Below are 23077 nucleotides of genomic sequence, written 5' to 3' on the forward strand. Positions count from 1 at the left end.
TCACTGTACCTATCTTAACCATAAAATGGAGGATGCACACATTTTCATTATTAACTTAAAGTGGTGCTGCTTTTGGCATAAAGAAGAAACTTGTAAGAAGCAAGCTCCTGGAAATTACTTCTGGGTTATGTGCCTTTCCATCACTTAGGAGAAACAAACATGCTAGAGATGGTAACTGCAGTGGAACTTAGCCTAACTTTTCTTCCACTATGCTATTGTTATCAGCTATCCATTTATGCCCATTGTCTATTTAAAAAAAAAAAAAAAATCTTAAATTGCATTAAGGAAACATTAGATTCTCACCATTAATTCCTGCCTGAAACAGAAACCTCATCTGCAAGAACCTGAAAATCTGCTCCTCCTTATGAGAGCAGAGGTTAGCAGAGGGAGAGCTGACAAGAAGCAACCCACGCTGTACTTTCTGCTGTATTTCCTGGGCTAGGTAAGTGTGCTCGTCGAGGAGGAAGTCTACGTATTCAAGGGTCTAGTTTCATCTGTGTTCTCCTTGTCTAAATGTCAGGCGGGCAAGAAGGAACTCTCCCCTCACCACTGATAAAGAGCTGCCGTGGCTGTCTCGCTGTTGAACCGTAGCATTGAAAGAACGCTGATAAATTGCAAAACTCATTAGAGCACTTCAGGGAGAGGAGATTAAGTGTGTTTAAAAGGGAATGTGCAGCCTCAGCGCAGGAGACCCAGCCGCTCTCTCTGGAGACAGCATCACAGAGCAGATGAAACACAAACCCTCTGCTCCAGCTTAACGCCGTGTTGGATCAAAGCCCCTTCCCCGGTGCCGGGAGGTCTCGGTCTTGGCGCCACGACCGGCGCTGGCAGCAAACGGCAGGTCAGGTCCCTGAGCAGGGGCTTTCCTCGTCCAGGGCAAAGGCCGTTCCCCTCAGCAGCCGGCGCGCCTACAGACTGCCCGGCCGGCAGCAGCCCCCGCTGTGTTGTGCGGCAGCGGTGGCTCTCCCATGAACGCCAGCGCCGGGGCTGTGAGGGCAGCTGCCGCCTCGGCGGAAGGCTTTCAAACGCTGAGTGTTTCCGAGTGTTTTTATCATTATTACTGGGTGCCAGCAATAATGATAAAGAATAATCAATAATCGCGATAATTGCTTTTAAATGCTTAACAGCGTTACTGTGTGCTGACTTGGCAGTGCCACATCTACGGTCTCTAACGCCTCACGCAGGCAGGAGCCTGCCTGCTGGCTGGGAAAGGAAGCGTCCCTGCTGCCAGCACCGCTGCGTGCTGCCCGCCCGTGCCCAGGGGATGGGGGAGCTGTGGCGGGAGGGAAGCGGCTGCCGGTCCTTACCGCCCCGGGCACCGCGGAGGGCCCTCCACAGCCATGGCCGCCAACACAACTACCACTCCCAGCAGCCGTCGCTCCGGGAGGCATGACCCAGAGCCTCTCACTACCTGGATGACCTTTCTCTCAGCCCATTGGCTGGTCAGCCGGAAACGGCCGTGCCGCTCTGCCCTCTGGGAGTTGTGGTTTTCCGCTCCACTACAGTACTCCAGCTTGGGTAGGACGGGTGGAACGCGCGTACAGCGGTCCTGCCCCGCCCCGCCCCCCGGAAGGAGTCGTCAGCAGTCGGGGTAGGCGGTGCTCGCGGGGCCGGCTGGCAGCGATGGCTGGGCAGATGGCGGTGCTGGGTGAGCAGGGCCGGGGGCCTGTCCGCGCCTGGGCGGCTGAGGGGATGGTGCCAGGGGGTGAGGTGAGCGGCGGCGGAACGCTGCTGGCTCCTGCTGCACCCGTGGTGGCGCCCGCTTGGCGGGGCTCAGGCACGTCCCGTCACCGGGGCCGGGGCCGGGGCTGGGGCTGGGGCTGGGGCTGGGGCCGGGGCTGGGGCCGGGGCTGGGGCCGGGGCTGGGGCCTTTGCGGAGGCCGCTGACTCCCACCGCGAGGCTTGGTGGGGCTGCCGGAGCCGTGCGGAGCCGTGCGGGGGGTTCCCTGCGGCCGGCGCGGAGTGTCGCCCTGTTGGGAGGGCCTAGGCGCTCAGCGCCGGATTGCGAAGAAAGGTCTTGCGAAATTGGCGGCTGAATGTAAACTCTTCTTTTGTCACTGGTCTGCGTACAGCTGTGCCCGCCCTACCCTGCTGGGGAACAGGGCTTATCCACTGCTCGAAACTTCAGCTGTTTAGAGGTCTTCTTGAGATTTTGTTTGTTTATTGGAGTTTCCCCCTCTCTCTTCCCCCCCCCCCCCCTTCCCCTTTGCTGAGGCGTTATTAGGTTTTCCGGTTTCTTGCTTTGTCAGTTGAATATATGTAAACTAAGATTTTAAAAGCAATGTATTTCACACTTAAACTACCCCTTGATTTCAAGGCATAGAGAAGATTCAGAGATGTGGGAAGGTACTCTCTGGGGGCTATGACAGAACCAGGAGGAGTTGGTATGGGTTTGCATCTCCTTATGTTTAGACTTCTGTTGAAGCTGGAGGAGATGTTTGGGTTGGGAGTTTGTCATTTCACTGTGATTTTGTGCAGCCTCATTAACTAGATGTCCCTTAGGGAGGGGTCACTCATAGGCAGTTCCTCTTCAAATACTAATTAGCCTATTTCTGAAGTACCTTGAACAGAGAAAAAGAATTACTGCAGGGTGGTGATATTGTCGATTTTGCTGTACCTCTTGGGCTTTAAAAGTCACTGTAGCATTTAATGGCTGAGACATTTGACTCTTCTAACCTCTTTTTTTGGATTAAGAGACCTGAATTTGCTGGTGACCTTTAAGGAAACTGGAAAGTAATTGAGTAGCTGAACAGGCTTAAGGGCATGAAATAAAGCCACATGAAGTGTAATGCATAATACTGTTATGTATTAAATAAGTGTTACTATTCACTGGCTTGTAAGTTTAAGTTTGCAGCAGTAGCTACTCTAACCCTGTTTTTTAAAACTGTGTTTCAGGTTCAGCTGTTTTGGCTCTCCTGTTAGCTGGCTACCTAGCACAGCAATACTTACCAATGCCTGCACCAAAAGTAATCGGGATTGATCTTGGCACAACTTACTGCTCTGTTGGTGTGTTTCTTCCTGGAACAGGGCTGGTGAAGGTTATTGCAGATGAAAATGGGCACAACAGCATTCCAAGTATAGTCTCTTTCACAGACAGAGGCGTCTATGTAGGATACGATGGCCTAGAACTGGCTGACTCAAACCCTCAGAACACCATATATGATGCAAAAAGATTCATTGGGAAAATCTTCAGTTCAGAGGAACTGAAAAGTGAAAGTAGTAGGTATCCCTTTAAGGTGAGTAGCCTTCTCCTTCAGTTCTCTCCAAACCGTAAGCTATGGGATGCTTAAAACATGTAGTAAGTAACTAGCTTGTCTAACCTCGAGTCATTTGGCTGAATCTTATTATGTCTGAAGACCATAAAAGATATCCATAGAGGGGAGGAGGAAACGGTTGTAGAAGCAGTATACTTCTGCATGACAGCTGATAGTGATTTTCCAGAGGACCCGTTCCTCTGCCGTGAAATCTGTGTCTGGGTAACCTTCCAGCCCATTTTCTTAAAGGATAAATTTCAACTTGAAATTCTTACTGTGAAGCTGCTGAAACTTCAGCTCCCCTCATAGTCTAAAATGAAAAGTCTAATGATTAAAAAGCGTTACTTTTATCTTTGAATGGAATGTTGAAGCTTTCACACAGTTGCTAGGTTTTAACTTCTTGTTTTCTAATGTGTCTTACATGGGCACAGAGAGCGTCACTACTTTGGGTATACTTGGATCCCTTAAGTCACATTTTGCATAGTACTCATAGTCAAGGAATAGAAGTGACACAGGAAGTGGAAAAGCACATTTATATTTTTCCAGAATACACAGACTATATGCAAATGAAACATTTGGTGGGAGTAGGGTGGGAAAGCATAAGAAGGCAGCTACTTACATGTGGGTCGTGTTGCTTTTTCCTCCTAGATTTTCAACAACAATGGATCTGCTGAGTTTTCTTTGACAACTAATGAAACCTTTCACATCACTCCAGAGTATATTGGCTCGCAGCTACTGCTGAAATTGAAGAGAATGGCGGAAGACTATATTGGCATGCCTGTTTCGAAGGCAGTCATCTCTGTGCCAGCAGAGTTTGATGAAAGGCAACGGAATTCTACCATTAAGGCAGCTAATATTGCAGGTGGTGCATCCTTATCCTAGTGTTTTTCTAGGAAATCTTAAGGTCTGTTTCTCCAACAGTAAAGTCTTTGGGGAGGGTATAGGCACAGCAAATCAGTGATGGAGGGGCTCAGAAGCGATACTTGGTTTTTGCAGACCATTACTAGTTGCGAGGAGCAGCAAAGAACTCCTGGGTACCAACAGGTGCAGCGAACTAATGCAGGTGTAGGTAGCTAGAAGAAGTAAGTTTTGCTTCAGGGAAAATAATCTTTTTGGCAATCTTCAAATAGGGAGTTGGTCCAGAGCACCCGCTGACAGTAATTTAAACAGAAATAGAACATGTCAGTCTCCTTAGCAAGATTTCTATAGAAGAACTGTGTTTTGGCAAATCATGGTTCATGACTTCACCCTGATGCTTCAGGCTTGAGTATGGAAAAGAGTTCATTGAGTATTACTGCTTAGAAAACTATTTCCTTTAGATCTGACATTTTACTTGAGGTAAATTTGCTAAAAAAAATCAACCAACCAGCTTATGGTAAATGTCATTATGATGGGAGAACTGCACTTTTCACAGATATATACCTGATTCTTGCTTGGTATCTTTGCTCTTTGCAGGGCTAAAAATTTTGCGAGTCATCAATGAACCCACAGCTGCAGCTATGGCTTATGGACTCCACAATGCTGATGTGTTTAACGTTCTGGTGGTGGATTTGGGTGGAGGAACTTTGGATGTGTCTCTGTTGAACAAGCAGGGAGGGATGTTCCTCACACGAGCCATGGCAGGTGAGAAAAACTCTTTACTTCCTCAGGGAGCGGGGGCAAAATAAAAGGTGCACCTAAAGTCACGTTATAGGGGCTTTTAAAATGTACCAGCCTTGTTGCAAAGTGTTCTCTGAATGTGTTCTCGGCTGCCTTTCATGCACAATTAGGTTTGTGACTGCAGTGCTAACTGCTTGTGTTGCCTTCAGTTTTGATATGAGCTACTGCTCAGTCCAGTAGGAGTGAACAGCACGACATAATTCAGCAGCTTCATTTAGACAGAGACCCACTAAGTGAATTCCTGTTTTCAGTCAAAAAAAAAAAAAAAAACCAAATGGTGAAAGCTTTGAGAATATTGTTCAACATGAGTGAAAGTCTGCAGGTCATTTCTTTTTAGCTCTGTTGAATGGAAAGCAATTGTTTTAAAAGGTTTTGGAAACATGGTGCAAGAGTATCCTTTCAGTAGGAACTGGTTATGTATATTCTCCTGCTTTAGGCAGGGGTATATACATATACTTCAGTGGCATGTGTTTTTTCACGTGCATGAAGATGTTGAATAACTTGAAACTGGTAGGACAATAATCCTGATAAAGCCCTACTGTGAAAGTGCTAAGAGAAAAACTCATTCCAGGCAGAGGGGGAAATTAGCTGGAAAAACAATTTGCTGTGAGAGATTGCACTTCAATCACAGGGTTCTGGCTCGAAATTTGTCATTACATGGTTTCTTCTTCAGAAATACCTCTGAGTTCACAGCCATGGCTTTTTCCTGTTAGAGTGTAGCAGAGCAGTTCCAAGGGAAAACCATTCAGGGGAGTAGATTCTGTAATTGTTGCTAAATAAAAATCTGGAAATTACTACCTATCTCATGTTTTTCAGTGGACAGTTAATGAAATTTATTTTCACAGCTCTGTTTGCTCTTGCACTATGCTTATGGTCCTACTGTCATTGTTCTGGCCCTCAACCACCATCTCCCAGTAAATGAAAAGATGTGTACTGCTTTCTGAAGCTTTTGAGAGTGATGTGTCTGATGCCTTTTATTCTGATGTTTCAGGTAACAACAAACTTGGAGGACAGGATTTTAATCAGAGGTTGATGCTGTATTTATACAATCAGCTCCATCAAACGTATGGCTCCCTGCCAACAAGAAAAGAAGAAATACATCGCCTCAGACAGGCTGTGGAAGCAGTTAAGTTAAATCTAACTGTTCATGAGACAGCTACGCTAAGGGTGTTGTTGACCATGCCAGAAAGGAAGCCTACAAAAGAACTTCCAGATAGTGAGGTAAAACCAAACAATGTGGTGAAAGACGAGCCTTCACAAAAAACAGGAGACTTGAAAAATCCTGGAGACACCTCAAAAGTAGAGAACAACTTTATGAAAGTTGTGTTTGAAACAGAAATCTCTAGGAAGCTGTTTGAGACATTAAATGAGGACCTCTTCGAGAAGATTCTTGTGCCCATTGAACAAGTGTTGAAGGACGGCCACCTCCAGAAAGCAGAAGTGGATGAAATTGTGTTAGTGGGAGGCTCCACCCGGATACCTCAGATACGCAAAGTTATTCAGGATTTCTTTGGAAAGGAGCCTAACACCTCTGTAGATCCTGACCTAGCAGTTGTAACGGGAGTAGCTATCCAAGCAGGAATTGTTGGTGGGTCCTGGCCTCTTCAAGTCAGCGCTATAGAAATTCCTAATAAGCATTTACGGAAGACTAATTTTAACTGAAAAGAAACTCTTGCCTTATTGCATCCCACCTCTCCAAAAGGGTACTCTGATGGTGCCTACTTATCTGACTGGTGATGGAGCCTAATCTTAGCCGTATTGTATCAGTTTTTATCTGTTGCAGTTAGGTGTCCCTGGACACCAAACTGTGTTAAAGCTAGATGTTCTTTCAAAGGTACGACTGGTTTCTGAAGTTCTAATGTGTTCTGTCTGTCTGTAGATTGGATATTGGATGAAATGAAAATGCCAATGGTGACACACATATGTTTTATTGCTAAATTTTCTTAGCAAGTCCTGTAGAGGTGTATGTTTTAAAATAAAAAGGGAGTGTGGCCAAGGTGACAGATAGCGTGGTTATGGTACTGTAGGTATTCCCAGGTCCAATATATTTACTTTGAAAGAATGTGAAGCAGTGTTAATGCACACAGCACTAGCAGTGTTCAGCTTAAATTTATTTATTAAATTGAGTCATTTGAGCTTTTAAGCACCTTTCTAAAAGGCATGTTGCAGCTTGAATGAAACTTAGGCATTCACTTGATTCTTCTGCTGTTCATAACAGCGTAATGGTATTGCTGAGGCTGTATGGCAAATTATCTCATGTTTCAGCCAAACTGTATTAAAACCTGTGCCCTTGCTACTGTAGTGTAAGCAAGGGCTTACTTTAGATCTGGTTTTGATGATTGTCATACTGGTTCTACTGTTGTACCACTGATGTTCTCCCCAGAGAACAAGGGCGTATTGCCAGCTACATATACCTCCCCCTGCCCGATTTGAAAACTGCAGTAATTTTATGTATATTAAAGCCACAGCTGAGTATCTGCCCTTGAATTTGACCAACACAAATTTCATTGTTACACATCTACAAGCGCTTGAGATCTTTCCCCTGGAGTACCCCAAGCTGTACGGTCCTTGGGGAGCGGGTGTGGGGCAGAAGGGATGGATTGTCTGATGAAGTCTAGTTCCTGTAGTCCTAGTAAATGACAATTCACCCAACTATTTCACACTTTATAGCTTTTATCTCTGGTTTAAATTGTTTTGGAATCCCACTCTACTCTGAACATAGATCAGAGACTGCAGCTGTTCTTTTGGGAAGGAAGCAAGGTGTGTAACTTGGGATTTGAGGTAGCGCTTTTTAGGACTTCATTTTAGGTAAATGGTTTGCTACCAGCTATCTAGCAGATGCATGAGAAGAAAATAATGATATGAAAAACAAACGGTGGCAGTTTTCTTTGGAGGGTTAAATCAATACTTAATGGCCAGTTGAATTATTCTATCTGTGTAGAAGTTTCTACAATGAAAACACATCATTCAGCTTGGAAACGAACCCAGACTTCATCAGGAAAGCTCTAGTAAACAGGTGGTTCTAAACATCTTGTAGTCTGCAGAATAATTTTTTTTGTATTAAACTTGCCAAGATAAAGTGCGGGGCTTAGATTTATTGTTTAACATATAACTATATTAAAATAGGTTAGTTATTCTCTTGGCAGCAGGTCTTATTTATCTCACTGCCATAAATCAAATATACCTGTTTGCATAGGTATTATCTAAACATGTCTTTGAAGTAATCTAATTAAAAACCTCTTAAATTGAATCACAGTTGCACACAACCATTCCATCAGCATTGTTTCGCTTCACAGAGGGTTCCCAAAACGCTGCTAACATCCATTTTCATTTCCCTGAGTTGAAACCACAGTGATTTTTTTATTTTTTTTCTCATTTGAGGATTTTTTTTCCTTTGCACCTCTTTCAAAGCGACCCTGTCTACGTCTGTATGGAACCTCCAGTATCTAAAACTCTTTCAGTGAAAGAAGTGCCTCTTCAGTGAAATCCTGGATGAATGGCAAAATACAATATGGTTCTTGTAAGCAGTTACTATTTGGGGCCTTTGTTTTGCAGATACAAATGTGTGTGTTGGATTCAACACATATTCCAGTGTCTTTGGAATCCCTGTGGCCTTTTGCTCTGCTGTAAATTCATCCCAAAGTCTGCTGGAGTTACAGTAGGCCTTCAGTCTTCATTTTTTTTGAATGCAGTGTGTAAAATGAGCAGACCTGTGTAAAAACAGAAGCACATCACAGTGAAATTATTAAAATCTTTCTGCAATTCTGGGACAAGGGAGGTAGGAGCGGGAGACACTTTTTAAACTGTTACACTCAGTGCAAATAAATGAAGTGGGGGATTTTTTCTTTCACACGCTCCTTCAGTCTGGAGGAGTTAAATCCCTTTCAGTGTTGATTTGGGAGTCAGAAGGGAAGGGCATGTTGTTTACTTGTTAAAAAAATTAAATTCACAAAAGGGTATTTATTCAGTTTTCTGTACAAATGTCGGGGATTTTTAATAGAGAAGTTACTGTACATTGGGTCTCTCACAATGCATCTTTATTTATTAAATAACTTTCCTGAACCCTGCAGTCAAGTTATTTATTTTGTAGCTTTTGGGGTTAATACTCTACTTTGGCACACTGAATTTTAAAGGTGACTCCACTCTAGTAAGTTGCTGTTTCCAGGTATGCAAGTGTACTGCTTAGCCTCTCTCTTTAAAGAAACTGATATTTGAAGGCTGAAATCTTTCTACAATCCTCAAAATCTGAGTATGGTTGCCTGTGGTGGTAGGTATGCAACAAATTTATATAGCTAAAGCTTTTTTTGCAAGTTGAAATTACGGAAGTCCAAGATGCCTAACCAATAGTATGTTCCAATGCAGATGATGAAATGCATTTTATAAATAACCTTTTAGAATGTTTTTAATAAAAGCAGTTTCTGTCCCTTGGCTGTATCTTTGTTTCAGTTTCTGTAACAGCGCTGGTAGAGAATGAGGTCATAATCCCTCAGGTTATCAAGGTGTTGCTGGACTGACAGATCTTCCCTGGGACATGGCACACACAGCTGGGAGGAACTGGGGTATGAAGGGAAAAAAACCCTTTCTCCTCAAGCTGCGGTTTGGGGTGGGGGAACAGAACTGAGAAGAAAAGAGCAGGTTAGTACAAGGACATCAACTATGGCTGCAAAATGCGGAAATGTGTGTATTCCCGCAGGGAAAAAAGGGTTTCCCCTCAGCTGTCCAGTTTCTCCTGTGATACTGCCAGGAAAGTGAAGAGCAAAGGCTAGAAGCAGGGCCGAGGGAGGGAACACCTGAAAAGATGCTGCCTGTGTTATTTTTGAACGCGGTGGGGAGAAAGTTGAAGATCAGATCTGCTTCACGCTTCTTCCTGTGAAGAGTCAGGGTGTCCTAAGCCTCATTGTTAGACTCTGCCCTTGACACTCTGGCTGCCCCACTCTTCCTTTCCCTAACCCAAGCAACCTGCCTGAAAAAGGAGGCCAACCAGTAGCTCCTCAAAGGGATGAACAGTTGTGTCCCTTGTATTATCTCCAGCCAAATGAAGCTCTCCTGCCCTGTCAGAGGCCCTCTGAGCACAGCCCAAGCACCTCCTCGGGGATCTTGGCAGTTACTGGCCCATATGGAGCAGTCACAGGCGGTAGGTGTCTGTGAATAGCCCCACAGGATGAAACTGGAACCTTAACTCAAAATGCAGAATTGCTGTTTGGAGGAGACAGCAGGAGGCAAGGTGCGTGCTCTGAAGGTACTGATGGCCTCACTTGGGGAAAAGAAGAAGAAAGCGAAGGTGAAAAGCAGAAAGCTGCTCTCTCTCCTGAGAAAGAGTCTCTCACACTAGTCTCTCCAGGACTTTCTGAAGGTAATAGTTACTTGGGCAGGGCTGTTCCTAATCTAAAATCATTTTGTTTTGTGTAAGTGATAGTATATTTAGTTGTGTTTTGCAGCCAATAGTATTCTGTGATGATGGTACTGTGTAACGTAGGAAGACAGGTTTTCTTTTTTACCTTCAGAAGAGGATAGAGAATCACTTACCTTCACTGTAGTAGAATCACATCTTTGAGGAACTTTCTTCAGAGAGCCCCCATTGCTTCTCACCACCTTTCTAAAACAGCAGATATGGCTTGCTTGCTATCAGGCAAAAAATTAAGATCCTACTAGATAGTAACCAGGTGTCAAGATTAAAGTAATTTAACGGGGCTGGAGCCTAAACTATATTCATGTACCTTGTGGATTTTTTCTACATTTTTAAAGCAGTGGCTGGGGATCTTTTCTTAAGCTAAGGCTGCAGTGATTCAGTAGGTATTAAATTTGAAGAGTTACAAGGACTGTAATAAAAATGATAATTAATACTTATGTGGCCTAGAGAAGCACAGGCATGTTCACCTGACACTTTTAGTACATGTACATAACCTGTTCTGCTGCTGAATTAGTACTGAGGTTTGCATAAAACCTACTAGCAAGGAGATAGCTGCACCTGACACAATTTTTCCGTGTCACAATGTGATATTGTAATGCTCAGATACGGTAGATGTGGGTTTCAGTTATATGGAATATTTTTGCAGTTATTCAGAAATCATAAGGTCAAAAAGCAAGTTAATCTAATCCAATGTGTCAAGTTTATTGCCTCAAGAATTACCCAAGTACATATGCAAATATGCATGTTCTAAAAATCAGCACCAAGAGACATCTGCCTATATATCCACAGAATACACAATCTCGGGGTCTTAATGAATTTGCAATCATAATTAAGAAGTAAATGGGCACAATGTCAGAGCAACTTAACGAAATATTATTTTTAATTAAAAACAGTGTGTGAACAACAAGATTTTTCAGTTTGCATTTACTAGTGCAACAGTTAAAATATGCCATGAAAATTACTGCTTCATTCTGTTGTTCCAGTGCCAATATGATCAAAATAAGTGATTTGCATAAAATCAGAAAAGATTTTAAGAAACCTGACCAATATATACAGATTGTAGTTGTAGTAAAAAGCAATGCTGTGAGGAGCTTTTGAGCAAGCTAGTCATTTGAAATGGAATATAAAATACTCCATAGATATGTGGAATGCCAGATACCCCTCCAGTGTTTACTGGAGTAAGGAATTCTTGTCTTCATTGAGTATTAACTCCTTAGTTTTCTTTATCTTCTTATCCCAGCCTCTGCAACCATTTCAGAAAAGGCACCTTTCTGTTGTAACAAATTATGTGGTGTATCATATTCTAGAATCCTTCCAGTGTCCAGAACAAGCACTCTACAATGCAAAACCAGAAAGATTACAGGAGAAGAAAAATCAGCTCTTCAACTATATTTTACAATCCAAATACAGGTATTTCTGGATAATGGGAACTCTTAGAAGAATTACCATTGCCCTACGTAATTCATTGGTTTCTAAAGCTAGGAACTCCTATATTAAAGAAAACAAACAAAAACTTTTGAAAGAGGCATTTTTGCTTAATTGGTAGAAGTGCTGTAGTTCATACATACTCTATACAATTAAGTGGTCTTAACAGTAGTTTATGCCTGTACCTTAGCAGTAAAGATATTAACTTTGTAATTAGAAGGGGGACATACGTACTGATATTTAGTTAATACTGATGCTCAAGACTTTTGGGATACCTTGGATTGTACAGATACAAAGACAATAAGGTAAAAAATATTGGAGTGTAAACTTTAGTAGTCTGAAAACAGTTACATTTTCAGGAAGCCATTTATTTTTAAAATGGCTTACCAAAACTTACCTCTCCAAATCCATGACTGTGTGTAACCTATGGGCTATAGTTAATATTGTGCAATTGTGAAACTCTCTTTTGATGGTGGACTGCACCAAGTTGTCCGTTTCCATGTCAACAGAAGCTGTTGCCTCATCTAGGACCAGGATTTTTGTCTTTCGCAGCAAAGCACGGGCCAGGCAGACCAGCTGTCTCTGCCCAACACTATTAAAAATACATGTGAAAAGATCAGGTTAGGAATTAGAGAACAATATAAAGCTGATATTCTCCCCTATCTTGCTTAACAATGTTTTGTACTTCTGACAAGACTAGTGAAATATGTTCACCTTGTTTTGGGAGTTTTCATTTCTTCTTGCTCGGCATACCAATTATAGCTGTGACTCTTGAACACCTGTGGCTGAACTTTAGAGCATAACCCTAGTCTTGCCTTCAATTTCCACATTCACATTATAATGGGAATAAACCAGATGATGGAGGACTAGACCACTTTTTAATAACACAGTGCAAAAGTTTGGATACTCCTATATGTTAGCTGTGGTGTTTGCCTTCTAGAAACTTCCTCCTGAAAATGATCTTCCAAAAAAATTCAAGTTGATATTCAGAAAGCTCCATCTAAGACTTGCCCCATAGCAGCAAAACAAAAAGCTTCAGCATTTGTCTCCTTGAGCTTTGAGCCCTTGTTTTATTTCAAGTGTCACACTCCTTGCATAACTATGTGCTAATGTTTTACAAGGAAAAAAATCAGGTGCTTTGCCTGAGCAAGTAAAGCAAAGGCCTAAGCTCTCTGCAGTTTTGTCTTCTTTCCATGTTCAGTGCTTTATTGTTTTCTTTTTTTTTTTTAAGTACGAATATATGAGCACTTGTCTATCCTGCTCTAATTAGCAAGTGCATGAATTGCCACCCTCCCACACATTCCTTTACACCTATTCGTATACTTGAGCTGAAAATAGTCTACTTGCTTGGCTTCCCATACAGCACAGGTCAGAGGTCTTTATACAGTTGTGAACAGTTGGCCACCTCAAAGAAACACATACTACCAGAAAAATTTTACTTAGAAGGACAGAAGTGTCATTATACTGATACTTCCTGAAGGAAATTCTCTGCAAGGAACATAGATTGACAGTAGAAGAAAATAACTCCAATAGCACTTTCTTGTTTATGTACCTGAGATTTTCACCACCTTCTGAAATCTCATGAAGGAGTTTCTTTGGGAGTGACTGGACAAAATCCTTTAAGTGACACAGTTCCAGTACCTCCCACAGTTCAAGATCAGAGTGTTTTCCAAGTGGATCCAAATTTGACTGCAGTGTCCCGGAAAACAAGATGGGGTCCTAAATAATAGCAGAATGTAAGTGCACAATTCCAGCACAAATTTAAAACAGCCTGCCAAAAGTCCTTACATTAACATCGCAAACTGGGACAAATATGGAAAAGCAGACAAGGATTTGAAGGAATATATGCATGTTTTTTCTATTCAGCTCATTTTTCGAAAGACCCAAACTTTTTTTGTTTAAATATTAGCACAGTCTATGCTAAAGACAGACAGCAAATATTACCAGGGTTAAAGCTCCAGAAAAGCTAGGAAAAAAACCAGACCTTCCTTTGGAAACACATCAGATAAATTTCTTGTAAGTGATGTTAACATCACCCATGCACAAAAATGGGTTTATGAATGGCATTCAGGGAACATGCAGAAGGTCTTCAGGTGACCACTAAATTTGTGTTCAAGGTTTTACTTTATCCTAGAGCATTTCAGTGTAAGTCAGTCTACCAGCACAAACACAATCCTAATGATATGTGAACTGATCTTGAGTTTCCTGCCCTGTAAGTAAGCAAGGATGGCTTTACATGATAGACTGTAGCAGATTAGCCGAAATACATATTACACTATTTGTGTATACATGACTTTACTCCCTACAGTCTTCAGACATAATTAGAGTTATTTTAAATATTTTTGCCTTCAGGTGGCACTTGCAAATACCATATGTAGCATGAGCTATTCTAGCTAAGCCTGTCAAACTAAACCAAGCATTATAAAAACTATGCGGTCACTTTGTTTTGAAGCTTCTTCCAATATAACTGCCAACATGCAGTTGTGACGTTTTCCAGGACAGCATTCTGCCAGCAGTACTGAAGATTACTGGCTAATCAATAGCTGAGATTCTCAAAAATTCAATTCTAAAACCCAACAGGCCATAACAGAGCCTGGTTTCAAAGATCAATAAATTTCTACTGGAGTTTTATGCCTCTGTCTCTTGGCAGCCTGTCTCTTGGAATTCAGGGGTGTAATTTTTTCCCCCAAAATAAAGTGTCCTGTGTTATTAAAAAAAAAAGGTCCCTCTAAAACACATCTCACCTGTGGAATAATGTTAAGATTTCCACGTAGGTCATGGAGTCCAATAGTTGATATATCGATTCCATCGATAATTATTTTGCCTTCAGATCCCTCTAGAACCCTAAACAAGCAATTTGTGAGTGTTGATTTACCAGCTCCTGTTCTTCCAACAATTCCAACCTGAAACAGAAAGCTTCCTGATAAAGACTGTAACTTTCCATGTGACACATCCTATATGAAAAAATGATGAGAGAATTCAGTTTCAACTTTCATTTCAAAACTTCAGTTTGTTTCACCAACATGCAATCCTATAGGTTGATAAAACTTTAAAACTCACTTTGGAACTTGACTCACAATCAAGAACACTCCTTCAGAAGCTGCACAGACTTTGCCTGGTTCAGTGGGAATTCTTGCCATTTCCCCTCCCTTTTCTCTAGCACTCAGCTCAAACCAATGATTCTAAACTAGGTCTCGGTTAGTGCTCCTTGAGCCCAAACCCAAAGTTAATTAGCACTGATCTGGAAACATATTTCTCTACATAAGTATTCATCACAGTAGACAAGAGATTTAATTTCAAATGTGTATCTTCCTTAAAACTGTTAAATTCATAAAACATTATTCCAGTTTCTTTCAAGGAAAAGTATTTCTGCATAGTAGGAGAAAGTAGTTTTCTCATCTGTCTTTTCTTTAATGTCTTATCCACTTAGTATCTTTGCTGTTCAACTTCATCTTGCTGTGTCTAGTAATAGAGTGTCCTCCTGTTAAATCTTTTCAAATTAGAAAGTTGGAAACCAGAATTTTATACCTCTGATTTATCTGTTATATACAGTACCTTCTCTTTACTCTGTGTCTGAAAAGAGACATCCTTCAAGGCTAAACCAAGATCCTTCCTGTACTGAGCCTTGTAGTTAACAAACTCTATTATTCCTCTATCAGGCCACCCCACTGGTGGTCTTCTTGATGTTATCCACGGTCCCTGAAATTACAACCATTGGTATTTCAGTATATGATTCTAAAAGTGTTACAAATAAATAAAAACATTAGGAAAATTATAAAAAGTCCCAGAAGGTTTATGATAATTCCAATGCAATATAAGGGAAGGAGAACCTGCTTTCATGACCACTGGGCAGAAACATTCCAGCTGGGTTTTTTAGGGGTTTTGGGTTTGGGTTGGGGGGTTTTTAACATGTATACACTCATTTAAAAAGGTGAACTCAGTTTAACCGAGTAGTTGCTAATAGTTTGGTATTTGTTCCATCAGTTGACAGGAACTGAATTTAATCTGATACCTAATCTTGCAGATATTTAAAAGCATATTTTATGAGATATGTTTTGTTCTAAGAAGTGGAGTAGGAGACAACAGAAAGATGTGAACAAAGACCAGGAAACATAAACATGAGGGAAGTGTAAAAGAGAATGAAGAAGTAAAAGAGATTCTTGTTTCTGAGACAGACCAAGGCTCTTCTGCCTCCATGACTGACATGGGCACTAGTTTCAGAAAAGCACAATAACCAAGGCAAATCAGTTTTAAGCAAATGTCTCTTCAGACAAGAGGAGAGTTAGGGGTCTGACAGGCCTCTCATGCCCTCTTAAATAAATGCTCCTCTTGGTTGCACATAGTGTAGAAAGTTCACGTGCATTAGTCTCACTACAAAATCTACTTCTAAGAAGAATGTGAAGAATTTTATGGTCAAAGTAAGAATAAAACTGCATGACTATAAATGTAATGAAGAAGCTACATATTATTCTCAGCATAAAACAATAAGAGGAAGTATTTAAGAACAAATTATAACCTATTGCCACTCACCAATATTAAAATCAACCTAGATAATTTTCTAAGCACAAAAATTAAATATTGAGGAAGAATCCTCTCCATTTCAAGAAGAATGCTTACCTCTTTATCCATTTTTGCATATTCACAAATTCTTTCAATTGAAACTGCATTGGTCTCGATTTCACATGCTTTACGCACCCAAAAATTTAGACTCTGAATTATCTGGGGAAATAGTTGCATCATAGAACATAAACATTTGACTCTACCAAAATACAGCATATAAATTTCAAAACTTACCCTGAATTTAATCATCTCCTAAGCTGCATGCCTAATCACAGAAGCCAAAAAGTATACAGAAAATGATGGCACACCAAATGAACTGTCAGAAAATTACTGATCTCAGCATTCCTCTGGGCACTTCTTGTCTGCTTTCAGACTGCCCAATGGCTATTGTAATTTTCACTAATATAACAGCTCCAGAAATATGAAACTATTTCAGGATCTACAGAAAGTGCTCAGTATGATGTTGGAAGGAAAATCATATATGGCTAATACTGCAGGTATTAATGCACTATTCCCTAGGTAAAGTAAGCTAGCAATACAGAACAAGGAATTTGTAATGGAGATATGTATTTGGTCTATCATGTCTGCCAAATTTCTCATCTTCAAGAGCTGGAAATGCTTCTGCAGACAGAGCCAATTCTGTGGTTAAATATTTCCACTCCTATAGGAAAACAGTGAGCCAAATGAATTCTTAGAGTCAACTGTTTTGAAAGGCTGTATATAACTACAGAATGGTGTCAATTTGACATCAGATGAAGGTAAAAAACTCTGCAGTACCTATGACTACCATCACCACAAAAATGTTGATATAAAGGAGGTTGTTCTTTCTCTGAGTAATAGAAAATGGAACTCTTGCCAGTTGGGGGTGATGTGGATATGCCACGACAGGTAATTGTCTATATTTTCGTGTGTGTGTGTTCATGAGTACCTGTCAGCTGTGTTTCTGAAGCAGTTACTTACTACAGTGAGAAACTGGATACTGCTACACCCCTAAGCATCATAAGATTAAAGAAATTTGGATGCTTAGTTTGTGTATACTTAATACTGAAGATTTATTTTAACTAGCAACTTACCAGTACAGTTTACTTCAAGACACATTTCAGCTGTGGCTCTCATGTATTACTTTTACAAGGAAAATGCTAAAGTAAATGATTTTATTAAACCTTTAAGGAAGCAATCCTGCGTAACATTCAACAAGTGAACGAGAACAAGGACTAAAATATGAACTATAATTGTACATGACTAAGCTTCTGATTTAGATTAACAAAACACTTAAAAATAAACCATATCTACTGATTTTTAAATACATTTTTATTATTATTATTTCATCTAAATTGAGAAGTGGAAAATAACTAATGTGAAGCTTCCCAGAATTAATGGAATTTAAAAGAAAACTCTGTTCTGCCCATGAGATTCAATGTCATTGATGCTACTGCGTACATTCACCTACTCAGCTTCATTGTATGTATTATTTCCTCTTCATAAGCAATGTGGGAGCAGCAAAAAAATTGTACTATTACTTACATTTAGAGCATAGGATATAGATAAACCCACTGTAGAAGAACTCATGGTATTTCCAGCCAGTACTACAAACAGTGCAGCAAAGAACACCATTAAATTTCCCAGAAATTCAAGCCTAACAGATAGCCACCTGTTAGCAAATCAAGGCAAAGAAAAAAGTGAATTACCTACAAAATTTTTTATAGTATAGTGAACATATTGCTAATATAATGACTACTTGAGATCATTATGTATGTTAGCAATTTACCCTAACAAAAGAGGTAAGTGCCATCATTCCCATTTTACAGATGCACTGGCCAGGGGATATATCTAGAACTGGTAGCACTGCTAAAAACCAAATGCAGGTCTCAGCTCCTGGCTATTGCTTCCTTCACTCTTTATACTGCTTTTCCTATCCGGAAAAGATTCAGGTATATGACTGAAAACCAGAACTGAAATATCCTTGCTCATTTCTGCCTCTAACTGAACTGCATCCCAAAGGAAGGAGAGGAAAAGCATTTATTTTCCTTAAACCAAAGATTCCCCTCTCAAGACTTCTTGAGGGTTCTTCTCAGGTTTCTTCCATGTGAATCACTGAAATACAAGTTTGATTTGTTCATAAACTTGTAAGACGAATCTGAAATGTCATACAGGCCATGCTTACGATGTATTGGTAAACTTCTTTTTCTTCCCCCCTCCCCCCTCTTTTACTATATTCTCATCAGATGTTTTTTAATATTCTCAACAGAATATGCATGTTTTCTATAAACCTTTGGTACATAAAGAAGAAATCATCCTAGTGTTTATACATAATCTATGCACTCATTACAAAGAGTGCTGGATAAATAGCTCTTCTCTTTCTCAGTGGGTTTTCCCTGACTAAAGGTAGTTGTGGAATTCTACAGAAGGTGGTCTCAGTCACAGATGCAGAACTCCTGTAAAGTACCTGTTCGAGATGACGTTGTTGTAGAAGTAAACCAAGTTCTCATATACAACATCATTATTTTTTCTAATGAATCTCTCTTGGTGGCCAAATGCTCGAATTGTTGATCGCCCTACAAGAGTCTCACTGAAATGGGAAATCACAGGAGAATGGGACGCTCCTGCTAGCCGTCGAATTTGTCGTGAACTTGCTATGTAGTATCGCTAATAAAACAGTGTAAAACAGACAAGACAGACATTCTAAGTTGCTACAGCTTATTTTACATTATTTAAAATATTTGCTATATTTATTTCCAGTTATCTGTCTAGTAACTCCTGTGAATTTTGAATATGATGAAGTTGGAAGTCCCTGCACAGAAAAAAAGCTGTTTGCATAGAGTATAAAAAAAAAAAACCTCTGTCTCTTGGGGCACACCAACGTCATAATGCTTCTAGAACTGCAATATATAAATTAGTGGCAAGGTTAAATAAGAAAACATTATTTCCAAATTCTATAGAAAATGGGCTATACCACAAGAAGTAACAATTAACTAACACTTCTCCATAACATTTCAAATTAGAATGTCCTACTTCTTTCACAGATGAAAGTCACCTTTTGTTTCTTCAACGTATCAATGTAAATTCCTTAGCAGAGACTGAATCCAGGTCCTCTTTTCCTTCCCCTATATTCTTATTTTGAGAATCTTTTAAGGTCTTTAATCACAGACCATACTTCTAGCACCAAGAAACAGAAATGCAGCAATTAGTGTTTCTAAAACTTTACTTTTGGTTTCTCAGTAGTATAACTGACACACTATAAAATATATGGCACAGGTAGTTTAAGCATCATTCTATTTCATGTCTGCTGTTTCACAGTTACTTGAACTTTAAACATTCACTACAACATACACCCCATTTTTTCAGGTAACCATCAAATTTCTTGGTGGAATCTATATCAATATTGTATCTTCCTAATAAAGAGGAAAGCACAAAATTGTTAAAAGTTCACAAGCACTGCAGGATATATTCAATTTCCTTTTAAGGAGCCTGAGGACTTTTTCTGAAAGCAATTTCACGTGTTCTTTATATACACACACACACACACACATATATATATTTGGAGATTTTTTTTTTTCACAGTAAGGAATAATTTAAGCCCGTATCCTTGATTGCTTTGGATACTTCGCCCACATAAATCCAGAAATCCTTGTAAAAGCCTAATGCAGTTACCTGGATAGTAAAATAGAAGTACCCCAGGGGAATAACTACCACTATGAATAGTGGTGAGGCAGATGTGATAACCAGAATGGTTCCAATAACATCTAGTGTACAATTTAGCCAAGTTCGTAAGTAGTAATGGAAACGTGAGTCCACTATAAATAAGTCCTGTAAAAATGCACAGAAAAATCAAGACTTTTGTGAGTAAATTCCACTAAAAACTTTGAGAAGGAATTCTTTAAAAACGGAATCAAACTAAAATATCTTCAATTAAAATTAGTAGGGTCCCCCCGATTATATCATAATAGAATGTATTCAAATACTGTTACTATTTTTCTAAAAGTGGAATAGACATAATAGCTTTTAGACTACACATGGTATGTCAGAGAACAGGCTCAGTATTCAAGTCAGAAAGAGACAGCTTTTGCTATTTTGTGACTCAATACTTACTAAAGCATATCAGACTGAAAAGGAAGCCAGGAATTAAAATCCTAACCCTTGTATACTCCTGTTAATAACTCTAGAACTATATTGAAATATTACTAATCTCTTACAGTACACAGCAAAGCTTTTTCAAACCCAGTTTATAATATACCACTGCCAAAGACCAGGGTCCTGAGTGGAACCTAAATCAACTGATCTTTTAGTGTATTATACAACCGCTCTTGGGTCTACTCTAGAAAACACAGCTACCAACAGTCATTATATCTGAACTGATCATTAGTGCATTGCAATGATGTAGTTATGATGACAGTGGGAACTATTAAAGTCACAGTAAGTAACACTTGTTTATGTATTAGCAGTTCCAGTTAAAGCCAAAACACTACAAAAATAGAAAATAATATTCACCTTAAGTCTATATACCTCTGAGAATGTGAATGTAATGTATTAATTGTATTTGACAAAAACATTTGGGTCTGATACGCAATATACTACCAAAGAAAAATACAAATTTTTTGAAACACAGATCAGGTTTATGTCTAGTAAACTTGCTGCATGGTAAGAATAGTTTTTGAGGAATGACCTCCTAATGATCTTGAAAAGGGTCTATACAACTTCTAATAACATGTTTCCATGATTTTGTAAGAAAGTAGCTTGAGACAGTTCTTAAAGTTTTTATGCACTAAAATAACTTTCTATTGCTAGATATTGAATTCACTTGCTTTTGTATCTGTCATTTTTCAACAACACTAAATGGAATTAAATCCATTAGTTGCTCAAGCTTCATTTTCATAAAATGGAAAATACACAAGTTTTCCTTTTACCTTTGTGAATCTATTGATGATCTGACCAACTGGATCAGTTTCAAAACGCTGAAGAGGGAGATGCAATACATTGTCCAACAGCTGATGATGCAATGCCCGAGAAGCAGACAGGGATCCCCTGGTGACCACATAGGCACCGCAGCAAACAAAAAGACCTTACAAATGGATGAATTAAAAGACTGTATGAATGGCTGGGGAAGGAAACATATGGAGCTTGTATCTGTCACAGTATTCTACAACAGTGAGCAATTCAACAGTCACATTTCATATCTTTCTTAGTTTTACAAATGTACATATTTGTAGTTTGTTGATACATCTTACTACTTCATAAGTACGTTTTTCTTGCATGTAAGTCTCTCATGTTAGCATGCCACACATCAACACTATTTTCCTTCCTCACTGAGATGCCAACGTAACTTCATTAGGTTACAATTGGATGTTTCAAGAATTCACAGAAGTATCATAAACTCAAATTCCATTTTCTTCAGCATGCCTGTACATCTCCTCTCCCCAGGCTGAACTATTACACTGTGTGGCATACAATTCTGTTTATGAAACAGCCAGCATTATTTCTTTGCTAATACACATTCAGGCAGATCAGACTTGGCAAGCGGTGAGAAAACAGTCATAAATGCTCATCCTTGCCTTGTATGAGTCCCAGAAGTCCATAGGTATGAAGTTTATAGTTTTGAGATTGTTTCCATTCTGTGATATCACTAACTTTTGCTGTTTCTGCAGTCCAGGTGCTAAGCCATAGATTTTGTCCAACAGCTAGTGCATTTTGTCCTAAATAAGCAGCTATGGTTAGCCACATCCATTGCCAGTTGAAGGCTTGGAGGTACTTCAAAACAACTGACATTTTCATCTGAACACATATAAAAAAAAATAAAATTATATCTATAAAAAAGTCATTATAACTGTTGAAGGCAAATACATATTACATAATGGGAAGTGGATACATTAAATTCAGATTAAATCTAAACCATTTCTTAATTAAATCCGATAATTTAGGTATACAAAATCCTCCTATAAAAAGGTTTTCTCTCCCACTACACTCTGCTCTTTAACGATACTTATCCTAGGCAAACTTGCTTGTGACACTTTCCAGTGTCAGACTTAGAAAATCATATATGCAAAACAAACTTATATACAAACAAACATACATATACAAACTTATCTTATATACAACATAAACTAATGAACAAAAACAGATCAAACAAACAAGCGAATGCAATTCAGTTTGTATGAAGCAAATCTTACTCTATTCATCAATGGAACTAAAAACCTTAGAACAGCCACTCTGGACTCCTGGAGCCAAGGAAATTAGTGTCAGCAGAAGAAAATTCTCATCCTTGGTGTAGATGAGCACTAATGAGGCTAAACTCAGCTAGGAAACTTGGAAGGTAGAACTGGTAGGAACAGAATAATGACAGATTCTTTGATTTGATCACAGGATGGAAATAAGCTCTACTTAGCACAAACTCTTCTATCTCTTCTGCAGATTCTTTTCTACCATCCATTTCTACCATCTTCTTCCCTTTCCCACCCCATTCTTATTTTAAGTAAACTACAGTTTCCCAGGAAGTTTTGACCTTCTCCACACTCAGTTTCACTTGTTCTTTTCCTTCTACCTAGCAACTGTTAGGATTTTTTTAAATGGAGACTGCAGAAAGTGTACTTCTAACGTAAACCAATACTGCAGCAGTATTACCATGAAAATTTTCTAGTCTCTGCTCCAGCAGGTATTTAAATACATTTTATATTCAGTAATGAGATTTCAGGCAACCTTAAAAAGAAACAGAAAACTGCAAAGCAATACTTTTTTATAAAACTTAATGTCAAAGCTTTTCTGTTGGTGATACTTA

The 23077-nt window shown here is 39.7% G+C and overlaps 2 protein-coding genes across 10 annotated transcripts in view; one reads left to right on the forward strand and one right to left on the reverse strand.

Moving 5' to 3' along the window:
• The first annotated feature begins 1600 nt into the window (after positions 1–1600).
• HSPA13 (heat shock protein family A (Hsp70) member 13) lies at positions 1601–7048 on the forward strand. The gene is made up of 5 exons (XM_061453796.1): positions 1601–1648; positions 2896–3236; positions 3903–4116; positions 4710–4877; positions 5905–7048. The coding sequence occupies exons 1-5, from the start codon at positions 1624–1626 to the stop codon at positions 6573–6575; spliced, it is 1419 nt and encodes a 472-aa protein (XP_061309780.1). The 5' UTR covers positions 1601–1623; the 3' UTR covers positions 6576–7048.
• A 4080-nt stretch (positions 7049–11128) lies between these two features.
• Positions 11129–23077, reverse strand: part of LOC133269469 (multidrug resistance-associated protein 1-like) — a 32161-nt gene continuing 20212 nt past the window's right edge. For 8 of the 9 annotated variants that reach the window (XM_061453800.1, XM_061453798.1, XM_061453797.1 and 5 more), the window contains 11 exons: positions 21858–22077; positions 21213–21367; positions 19960–20115; positions 18755–18954; positions 17833–17959; positions 16366–16467; positions 15304–15447; positions 14493–14651; positions 13301–13467; positions 12146–12340; positions 11129–11658 (listed from right to left, as the gene is read on the reverse strand). In XM_061453800.1, coding sequence (XP_061309784.1) covers positions 11547–11658; positions 12146–12340; positions 13301–13467; positions 14493–14651; positions 15304–15447; positions 16366–16467; positions 17833–17959; positions 18755–18954; positions 19960–20115; positions 21213–21367; positions 21858–22077 — 1737 coding nt within the window. In that variant the 3' untranslated portion in view covers positions 11129–11546. The remainder of the gene's footprint in view (positions 11659–12145; positions 12341–13300; positions 13468–14492; positions 14652–15303; positions 15448–16365; positions 16468–17832; positions 17960–18754; positions 18955–19959; positions 20116–21212; positions 21368–21857; positions 22078–23077) is intronic. The other variant, XM_061453805.1, reaches the window with a different exon arrangement.

This window comes from Pezoporus flaviventris, unplaced genomic scaffold (assembly GCF_033815535.1).
Source record: "Pezoporus flaviventris isolate CSIRO_AGI_PZ_B2104156 unplaced genomic scaffold, CSIRO_AGI_Pfla_v1 ptg000015l, whole genome shotgun sequence".
Lineage (NCBI taxonomy): Eukaryota > Metazoa > Chordata > Aves > Psittaciformes > Psittacidae > Pezoporus > Pezoporus flaviventris.

Excerpts from the sequence above, each read along its gene's own strand:
- HSPA13 (XM_061453796.1), top strand. The coding sequence starts at position 1,624 with ATGGCTGGGCAGATGGCGGTGCTGG. Across the intron at positions 3,237-3,902 it reads GTAGTAGGTATCCCTTTAAG|ATTTTCAACAACAATGGATC; the intron begins GTGAGTAGCCTT and ends TTTTCCTCCTAG. Across the intron at positions 4,117-4,709 it reads TAAGGCAGCTAATATTGCAG|GGCTAAAAATTTTGCGAGTC; the intron begins GTGGTGCATCCT and ends TGCTCTTTGCAG.